At 33.8% G+C, this 10,731-nt stretch overlaps 2 protein-coding genes across 2 annotated transcripts; both read right to left on the reverse strand.

The window, feature by feature from the left end:
- Positions 1-418: 418 nt before the first annotated feature.
- Positions 419-1,774, reverse strand: LOC128553190 (uncharacterized; the record flags this gene model as incomplete). The annotated part of the gene is made up of 2 exons (XM_053534308.1): positions 1,109-1,774; positions 419-548 (listed from the first exon to the last, which is right to left on the reverse strand). Coding segments are annotated over exons 1-2 (560 nt in total), but the record flags the coding sequence as incomplete, so codon positions are not given.
- A 93-nt stretch (positions 1,775-1,867) lies between these two features.
- Positions 1,868-9,249, reverse strand: LOC128546240 (uncharacterized). Its single transcript, XM_053534309.1, has 9 exons — positions 9,235-9,249; positions 8,207-8,849; positions 6,902-7,174; positions 6,094-6,369; positions 4,922-5,463; positions 4,502-4,675; positions 3,967-4,071; positions 2,486-2,525; positions 1,868-1,980 (listed from the first exon to the last, which is right to left on the reverse strand). Exons 1-9 carry the CDS (start codon positions 9,247-9,249, stop codon positions 1,868-1,870), a joined length of 2,181 nt encoding a protein of 726 aa, XP_053390284.1.
- Positions 9,250-10,731: the final 1,482 nt, after the last annotated feature.

The following is a 10,731-nucleotide window of genomic DNA, read 5'->3' on the forward strand; positions in this document are numbered from 1 at the left end:
TTTCAAGTTGTTTTGAATTATTTAACATGTCAGATGTTTCAATATCATATTTCAACCTCAGAAAGATAGTTACTTTGCCATTGTGATAAAGTTACTCACGGGTTGCCATTAATTTATAAAATGGTTTTCATTTTCATACGCCGAATCCAGGCTTTATTCTACATTATCCGGATAAATGACGTTGCGCCATCACTTCATGTTGATCGAACTTGCAGAATTACTTGAACTCGTACCTAACTACTTACTAATTGTGAATCCTCGTTCTTTTAGCATTAATTTATGTATCATTATCAAAATGTGTTGTATCACATAGTAAACTCTATGAAATTTAAAGACATTGCATTAACGGAACCAGAATGCCTGAAATATTTTGATTTTATCAACTACCCATCAGTAATAACATTCATATTTATATTACCTATGGTTGGTTTCCTTACACGACTTGCAAAAAAACTTTCCATGTTCTCTGCAATACCACGAACACTGTGTACCGTCATGTCTCTCACATCTAAGGTCAGTACATGAACCATTTAATACACCACTGTCATCTGTAAAAATCAAATAAAGAAGGTCTTTATAAAACAAGTACAAAATATACGGATCGAAAATAGTTTCTATGCATTTAAGTATAATAGCATGTACTCGGAAATACAACATATGTCCGTCCTTGTAGAGGATATTTTTTTCCGATGAAGTGTTACTGATAGAAGTTATACCACATGTATATTCACTATTTTAAAAAATACCAATTTCGATCACAGGTTTAATTTCACACTTACATTTCAACAGTTATGTTTGGTCAGCTGTAAAAGTTAGATAAAGAAGGTCTTAATAATATGACCTTATAAACAAATAAAACTATACGAATAGGAAATAGTTTCTATGCATTTACGTATAATAGCATGTACTCGGAAATACAACATATATCCGTCCTTGTAGGGGATGTTTGCTTCCGATGAAGTGTTGCTGACAGAAGTTATACCACATGTATAGTCACTATCTTAAAGGAACCAGTTTCGATCACAGGACTCAATTTCACAAAGCTTCTACAGTAATTTATAAGATGCTCATTTAAAGACAACTTTTAACCTAGAACATTGTGACTTACTTAGCTGTTTGGTGATATCTTTCAAGTTTTGAGAGATACAACATGTCTCAACATCATACTTCCATTTCCGCTCTTCTTCAGTCTCTAAACTCTTTTGTAAATCTGCTATGGCCTCCTGGAAATCAACTCCATGGTATATGGTAAGACGTTGTGCCAAGTCTTTTGAGGAAATGCAGTTTATTTTGAAGGACACATCTGACTGGTCTTGCAGCACTTCAACTTGAGTATCCTGAGAGACGAATATCTTTCCAAGTATCTGCTGGACTGATTTATAAGTTTTCTTGTAGGTGTGAACAATAGGTGGGATAGAATCCTCTCCGAAGATTCTGTTGTTTTTTACTGCATATTGTATAAACCCATGTACACGCTGAATAACTTCACTTGCAGACTCTCCCAGTGGCATCACAACACGAATATTTAATCGCAACATGAGTTCAAGTAACTCTACAAAAGAAATCAGATAATATTGTCTTGTAAACTTGAAAACGCACAATGAAGTTGTAAATTTTTAAACACACAATGAAGCTTGATATTCTTACAATTCATGGAACTATGTTTGTTCATAAGACATACGTGTAATAACTTCCAAAACGTAAACTTTATTCGCTGAACAAAAATAATTCAGATCAAAACAGGCATTTGTTATAACGTACTAAGTGCATGATACTCTGTTCTCTTTTCTATTTTCCAAAACAAAATTGCTGGATATTTTTTCAATCTTAATGTAAACTAAAATGTATTCAAAGCCGGCCATCATAATTATATTGTACATTTATCACGGTAGAAATAATCACCTTTTTTTTCCTCCAAAGGGCTGTCCCTCTGAAAGGCTGATATCAGCTGTCGCATCACTTGTAGTTCCTCTTCCGCCTCTAAAATAAAAAACATTTCTCAAGCGATATATAAACATGTATCTGTATATTTTTACATGAAAGAAAATTAACGATTAATTTTGCATGTACAATGGGGGTTGGGGCGGAGATTCAATCGCACTGAACCTTACCTAAACAGCAAAGATTACGGTGACATTTTCCTAAATATTGTGTCTCAAGATAATGATGGACATACACCTGCTGCACACATTTCAGAACAAACCAGTCTTTGTGGTTATGGAAAGGATTAACTATAGGTATCTGTTTCATGATTACTCCCATAGTTATCTGTCTTACGCTAATGAACTTCTAAATTACGTCAGAGCTATAATTTTCATGAACATTAAAAATAAAAATTAAAGCAAACTGCTGGCGAAAAATACCTGGTAAAACATTGAAAACTAGTTTTGATAGAATTTTAGATCAATCAGATCATTGGCGAAGCAGTGTCTTAAATTATATGTAAATCTGCTGTTATAAAAGCAGTTAAATGGTTTATACAAACTTTTCAATTTTTCATTCAAGTGTTGAACTTCTTGGTCTCTCTGAAAATAAAATACATGGAGTCAACTAGGGGCTCGTAAACATGTAGACTTTTAAATAAAGCAATAACAATTGCACACACACACAACTGAAAATGTAATTGAAATCAGTTGAATCTGTGACTGACATTGCGCAAAGAGTCATTTTGTTTTGATAGATTTAAAAATGGTAAATTATCTATCTGTTACAAGATCCCTGCTGTCAAAAATAGCAGAACATTTGTATGGAATATACTCTTTATCAAATCTAACGTGCAACTGCTATTACATGAAGTAATCTTTGTATTATATATCTTTGGCCAATGTTAGCCCATTCTAAATAAAGCAATAACAATTGCACACACACACAACTGAAAATGTAATTGAAATGAGTTGAATCTGTGACTGACATTGCGCAAAGAGTCATTTTGTTTTGATAGATTTAAAAATGGTAAATTATCTATCTGTTACAAGATCCCTGCTGTCAAAAATAGCAGAACATTTGTATGGAATATACTCTTTATCAAATCTAACGTGCAACTGCTATTACATGAAGTAATCTTTGTATTATATATCTTTGGCCAATGTTAGCCCATTCTAAGGATACAGTCGAACTTCTGTAGATTAAAGGAATAGGTGGAGATGCGGTGACCAGACTTTCGTTCAAAGCAACATTTTCCCTCGGAAAAAATGAGCAAAACTTCAAATAAAACATGTCTGTTTCACTTTGAGACATGATATAGTGCATATTTTCTGACCTGGCGGAGATATTTACAGAAAGGTCATCAATGGGCCATTCTATCATTGAGTTTAGGGTAATCGGCTACATCGTTAGATTTCGATTCATTCCGTTGAATTTTCCGTAAATGGGAATAAATAGAATAATTAGAAAATATAGATTTCTTACGAATAAATCCAATATGCACTAAGTTACGTATTGATTTTAATGGTACAGCCTGTACTAAAATATCTCCGCCAGGTTAGAAAATATGCACTATAATATGATAAGTTATGTACTACACAATTATCTGTTGCATTTCGACTGGTGTTAATCAAACTATTTCCTCTTGCTTTAGAAGCAGCAATGTGACAAAAAAGCTCTTATATGTATGTGACTTTCTCAAATTAGCTCTTTTATGTATATTACTTTCTCGGATTTTTAGTCACCATTCTAACTAAAACTAAAAATTGAACTTTAAGGATCTGCGGACACTTCTTATTATTGAAATCAACCTTGTTCATACCTTATGATGAGCTGGATGCTAAATCGATGTAAACCAATTTGAAACATTACAGGTCAAAATGAATAAGTCACTACTAAATCAGGATACAACAATATAAAAAGTGGTCCAGATTTTTAACGAATACAATTAACAATTAACATGTTTGAAATTATCAGATCAAATTCACCGTGCACATGTATATTTTAGGGGGGAAAAGACCGAACATGTAAAAGCATGAGTACTTGTTTATGAGCTTCTTTAAACGCATCAGCAGCTTCCTTCATTGCATGGTCGTTCAAGTTTTGGATTTCTTCTGACGTAACAATATTAATTTGATGCTGTTTTAACTATCAAAGAAAATACATAATGTACATATTATTTTATCTGACATTAGGACAAATAATATTGATAATGAATAAAATAAATAAAACTGTATTGTCACAAACCTTTTTGATCACAGTTATAATAATTATAGAATGCAGGTTCGATTGAACGCCTTAGATTATTAATGTTCAAATGATAATGTGTATCTGATGACGAAATAAATTATAATTATAAAATAAAACACAGGAGTAGCTAACAGGCATCAATGAGAATGCTTTCAGATGGCATAATACTCTTATGTTATTTTTGCTAAAACCCTCATATAAACATTAACCTCAACAAAACAATAATATGTCTACGAGAGAATGTAGTAATTTAGTTTATAATATGACAAATGGGTAACTAAAGTAAGAACGACGAAAAAGGAGTAAATGGTGATATATTAAACGACACCTTGTCAATACTTTTCAATGCTTCTTTTACGCTATCATCCTTTTCAAACACCATCTTATTAGCATTGTTCTTGACTTCCAGTACATCTTTGAAATTATCGAAATATTCATGAAGTTGGTCGTCTGACAGTTCATAATTCGCATTGTGAAGTATCTCATTGCGAGTGGTTTTCGCCTAAAATAATATTTATTTATATCTATAGAATAAGGTGTACAAATATGTATTTTGTCGGATGAAATTTGATACCGCACGAACACAAATAAAAGCTTGACTGTGTAAAAGTTATATATTTGTATATTAAATTACGTAAAAGCAGCAGCTGTACCTACAGCAGTAGGAAAATCATTTCACGAATGTGCAAATGCGATGCTCATTTTGAAAGTAAACAAATCTTTACAAAATAAAAGTAATAGATATTACCAAATCAAAAACACCATAATTGACATCTGTTAGATATCTCTTGTTGTTTACGAACAAACTCAGCAGTCCTGCGCAGTCAATTTCTTTAGAAGACCTCTTTCCTTTGTAACCTTTGGTATTTATATAGCAAGTTGCCACACTCCAGTGGTCGGAGCTCCATCGATCAAGTTGCGTGTTCTCCAATTCAGGATGCTCGAACCGATGATCGGACACTATTTGGTCATAAAACAGACTGCAGTATCCCTTATTAGGACACGGCTGCCTATTATATCGGTAATCTGAACATAGACACTTATTCTTGTTTTGTTTTCTGTAACATTGTTTCTTATCGTGCAAGGGATAAAGACTGTCTGTACTACATTGTGTACATGGTTGTTTTGAATTAGGTAGAGTCTTCAACATTTCAATATGGCGACGTTTCACTTCTTTCTCTGCTACACCTTCTAACCCAAGCTTAAGGTACTTAAGACCAAGAACACCTCTTACCCAGTTGGTGTAAAGTCTTTCTGATAGTTGAAGTTTTACTGACAGGTCAGCTTCGCCTGTGAATTTAAATTTAAATATAACACTTTTTGTAAGTAATATAAGGGATATAGGACACCATGGCATTTACTTTCATTTGAGGTCTAAAGACAAGGAACAATATCCGACAGGGAAAGCCATGTTCCAAAAACGCAGCATTTCCAAGGACAAAACAATCAAATACAGGGACACAGTGGGGCACCGCCTTGAAACGGTCAGTGGCAAAACCACCACTAAGGAGTTTAAACCGGTTTTTCACTTTTCTCTATTTTAAGATGCACCTAACCTCACTCTAGCCCCCACCATGTTCGAAAGTCTCAAGACAGTATAAATAAAAGTAATCCCCGCCACGTGAAACTCTGAAACTCTTACATACGTAAAGGCAACAGAAGACATGTAAATGTAAAACACAAAACCTTGTAAGCATTTCAGTATCAATATAATTTTACTATACTATATACGGTTGAATTTTACGATTTTAAAATAGTGTCTAAAAAAGTAGTTATAAATTGTTATTGTTTCTTATATATAAATTTCTCATGACAATTCCGTGCAATGTTTAACGAAACTTTTCACCTGTGACGTGTTGTAATATCACATTTGAGTAAAATGTTTAAATAAAGTCGGTATATCACTAGAGAATATCTTACCCTTTACTGTTATTCCTGTACATGATGTAACTCTATCAAATGCTATTACGTACAATCCTTCATCTTCAAACTTCACATTCCGAATGATAAGTTTATGCTCCAGACCATGTGAAACGGCAACTACTCGAGACGTTTGTGTTATTTCCTTGTTGTTATGGAACCATTTTGGGTTCTTAGTATGTGCGTTAACAGTGCATACAAGAGATATATCCATATTTTCTTTAACCTGTCCGTCAACATTTATATGTAGAGCTTCGACCACAATTAAATCGTATTCTGTTTAAAAATAAATATATAATTCGTTATATTTTGTCATTTCGAGCAGCAACATTTTAAAGCAGTATGTATTTCTATCTTGGCAAATCATGCTAATTAAAGCCTATATCTCAACATTAAAGAGAAGCGGGTCAGATTTGCGATTTGCAGTTTAGTTTAATATGACGAGGTTAAACCACTTTTTTATCACAGCAATATAGATACTAAGTCAGGTGACCGATACAGGGCCTTCATAACCTTCATTAAATGATATTTTAAGTGGTTGATAAAAAGAAGTCTGAACAATTTTTGGTCTAGGGATTTTCTAGTCAATAATTTCAAATACAAGGAATATTGTAACGGCTTGTTAGGGCATTTACAGTAATATATAAAAGATGAAAATAAGGTAATTTACTTCACACTTCTATTATATAATGGAAAGACAATCTTCAGTTGACCATAGTATGTATATATAGGTTATAATTTATTTTCCGTACTTTTGGAGTTTCTGCCGGTTTAAAATTTTCAAAATGTATTATGTAATCTTATTTACTTGAGACTTTAACGTAAGCTGACGTTGACAATGTTTTGTAGATACATGAGTATTTTCCAGTATCTTCAAGTTTTGCTCTTGCAAACATCAACCAGTGATAACCTTTATCTGCATAAACCCTGATAGTTTCCGTTTCAAGGAGTGGTTTATCATTTTTACGCCACCCAGCTTGACATCCATTTGTGTTAAGCTCACAAGAAAGAACAACTGATTCATCTTCATGCACAACAATGTCGGAAAGTTGCTGAATAAACTCTGTTGTTTCTGCTGTATCTGTAATATTAAGTATGAACAAATAGCTAGTCTAATATATGTACCGAATTAGATAATTATATCAACAAAACAATATCAATAATTGACGTACAATAGAAGTTTACAGATAGTTTGAATGCGATCACCATCTATTAACTTGGTCTATGCAATACAAATACATTACGTGGCTGGGAAATCATCATTTTACAAAGTACATGCAACGACTTTTGATACCTTTTAAACAAGACTGTTGAAATAAGTGATGCCTTTAATGCCTTTAGGTATGATGATATCTAATTTGTAACAGAATTTTCTTCATACTTCTGTTTCATAAGGGATATGTTGCAACGTCAGTCTAAAGTTGATCATAGAATGTATACATAGGAATATAACGCCATGAAACTAAACTGCCTTTCCAGGGACAGCAAAAATAGAACGAAATTTTCTGATGAATGTTTCATTTGTGTTTGGACTTCGGTGATATACGTTATTCACAATTATCAAATACCTTATGAACAGTAGTATTTATGTTAAAATTACATGGTTTTCAAACGCGTGTCAATTAAAAAAATGCTGGTACACTTCTGGTCCCAGGCAGAACACCGGCATGTCGATATCGTATATTTATCTCTTATTAATAATGATTTAAAATATTGAATTGTAATTCCAGAATAGTGGCTTCTCTAGATAATCTTGAGAGTTAACATGTTTGTTTTTACTATTATTATTTTTATTTAACGTCGCACCTACACATAATAGGTCATATGGCGACTTTCCAGCTTTTAATTGTGGCGGAAGACCCCAGGTACCCCTCCGTGCATTATTTCATCACGAGCGGGCACCTGGGTAGAACCACCGACCTTCTGTAAGCCAGCTGGATGGCTCCCTCAAATGAAGAATTCAACGCCCCGATTAAAGCTCGAACCAGATATATAAGTTGCGTTAGTTTTTCATGTATTACATACGTACATTTATCTATTACCGTTTAAGTCACAGCGGGCTATTTTGCTGATACATGAAAATATATTAACATGAGTGAGAATAGTCACGTACTATTGGATTCTACCTTGCATCCTTTGTTCCTACTCAACAGATCATCTTCCGTTTCACTCTGTCCATCTGAATCTAATTCGCTGTTTATGGCGACACGAATACTCCTATCAACATTCTCCGCTTGTTGCAGTTCTTTAATGACCCCTTCACTAACTTTGATTGCTTCCGATTCATCGTAAGAATGAATCAATCGTTTACATTCATTTTCGGCTTCACTTCCTTTGACAAGTTCAATCAAAGATTCGCGTAGTGACTCCCATTTCTGCTGCTTATATGTATTGTATTCCAGTGACGCGGAATGAGTATACTTTTCAACATTTCTTAGTTGGTCAAAAATGCATCTGACGCAGTTAAATTTTGAACTTTCTGATAAAACGAAAATCACACCGCACATAGTTGATAACCCCCATGATTCTATTTGCGTATTAACACTTTCTTCATCTTCCTTAAACAATGCTTGAAACAAGTCATAGTGAAACGTTTTGATAGTATCTTTCTTTTCTGTTAGAATAGAATCAAATGTCTTTCCGTGTTTTGCTTCTATCTTTCTAATCACAGCCTTTAAAGCTAAGGGTACAGCTTTACCCAAAAGTGAAATATGTCTTATATACAGATCATGACCTCGTGTAATGCTCTCCTCCTTCTATAAAAATATTGAATTTATTAAAAACTCTTAGAAGTATCTATTGTCCATCTAAAATCAAACTTATTTATAAAGAAAACTGCAAAAGTGCGTCCTTGCAAAATATCAAAAATCAACTAATATGTAACTTTTGATTTCAAGTTTATTTTTTTTAACTAAGTTGGTATCTATTTGAAACCGCCTCAGTAGCCAAGTGGTAGGGCGCCCACTTCGAGAGCGGGAGGTCGTCGTAGGTTCGCTCCCTGGCTGCGTCATGCCAAAGGCGTGAAAACACTGTACTAGTACTGTACTCACTGGGCTCCTAGCATTAAGAGGATAGTACTAGAACAGGTTAGTCCACTGTCAGTATAATGTAACTGTACGGGGTATAATGTCAATTGTCTACAGCATGATTATCCATTGAGATAGCAAAATGAAAATGTGTTTTATTCTAACTGCTACAAGTAAACACCGTTGTTTCTTCGACTGAAAAATTGTCGAAAATAAACGCTTAACATCAACGCATGCACGCACACACGTACGTACTCACTCACACACATAGTTTGAATATTTCATGACATCAACTAAACATGTTTGTTAAATAGAAGCAGAATAAAAGAATATTAGGTATATGGCTTTTCGATATAAAAAATAAGTTTCATCAGGTATGTCACCAAAAGGTATACACGGCCTGGCACAGGCTCAATATGTATAGTTTTATCAAAGTTGCATAATAGGTTGACGCAGAGAAAGGACCTAATATTCAATATATAACGTATCAAATTATGTACTTTACAGTCGCCATTCCTTCTGTTGTCAACTCGGCATTTTAATCAGTTTGTTTGTCTTCGCAGCAAATATTGTCACTTAAAAATAAAAAAATATGATGTTTTATAACATTTTGCAATCATAATTGCACGTGTGACATCTAATCAATACGCTAAATGTAGTCGCGGAACGTAATATATGTATAACCTATAAACTACTCCAGTCGAATATCATAAGTTATGGTAATACTTTCTTTCCGAAGAATATTCCTCCATCTAATGATCGATAATGGTCAGATTTTCTATATAGAAATAAAATAGGCGTGAACACATTTTATTTAATAACAACAATAATAGAAAGGTGCAAAAAGTGTATCAATGTTCAACATTTGATTGATGAAGTGCTACTTCTAAGGTCAATTTTATATTTAATTTCGACTGACCCACTTCTCGATTTTTCTTCATTTTCCCCCATTTCTATATAAATTGTACAAAAGTGTCAAACACGCAACATTTTTTATCAAACCATTGATATGAAACCTTAATAATAACTTGAGGTGCATTCATTTTTGTAAAATATTTTCACTAACTTTGAAGAGTAATTAACTTCAGCGCGAAGTCGTTGTTATAGCCATAATATATAATACCGTGTTATCATGCGGTATAGGTATCAAAAGGTTAAAGTAAATGATCTAATCATTTTAGTTAATTTGTATTTGACATAATTAGTCTCAGCACATGGTACATGCGTTTTAGGTTCTTAATGATTGCATTGATATAAATAAACAATAGCATTTTTGTGTTTTATATTACATGCCATCTGTTACCTTTGCAAATGTTAGGGTTTCACCTGGCGGGGATAACTTTTATTTACGCTGTCCTGTGACTTTTAGAACGTGCGGAGAGGGGAGGGGTAGTAAGAGTGAGGTTAGGTGCACCATAAATCGGTTTAAGCTCCCAAATGGAGGTTTTTGCCACTGACCGCATCAAGGCGGTGCCCCACTATGATCCTTGTTCCTTTATTTGTTCGTTTTGCCCTTGTGTGTTTACTTTGTGTGAGTGTCTGAGTTGGTGTGTGCGCTTCCGCGTGGTGGATTTACGTTTTGGGAAACTGCGTTTTTGGAACGTGGTTTTCT

Source organism: Mercenaria mercenaria, unplaced genomic scaffold, assembly GCF_021730395.1.
Source record: "Mercenaria mercenaria strain notata unplaced genomic scaffold, MADL_Memer_1 contig_3576, whole genome shotgun sequence".
Classification (NCBI taxonomy): Eukaryota; Metazoa; Mollusca; class Bivalvia; order Venerida; family Veneridae; genus Mercenaria; species Mercenaria mercenaria.

What these genes read in the sequence shown, in the direction of transcription:
- LOC128546240 (XM_053534309.1), bottom strand. An exon ending in TACAGGAATAACAGTAAAGG is followed by an intron (nt 5,464 to 6,093) that starts GTAAGATATTCT and finishes TTAAATTCACAG; the next exon opens with GCGAAGCTGACCTGTCAGTA. An exon ending in CTTGAATGAAAAATTGAAAA is followed by an intron (nt 1,981 to 2,485) that starts GTTTGTATAAAC and finishes TTTTTATTTTAG; the next exon opens with AGGCGGAAGAGGAACTACAA.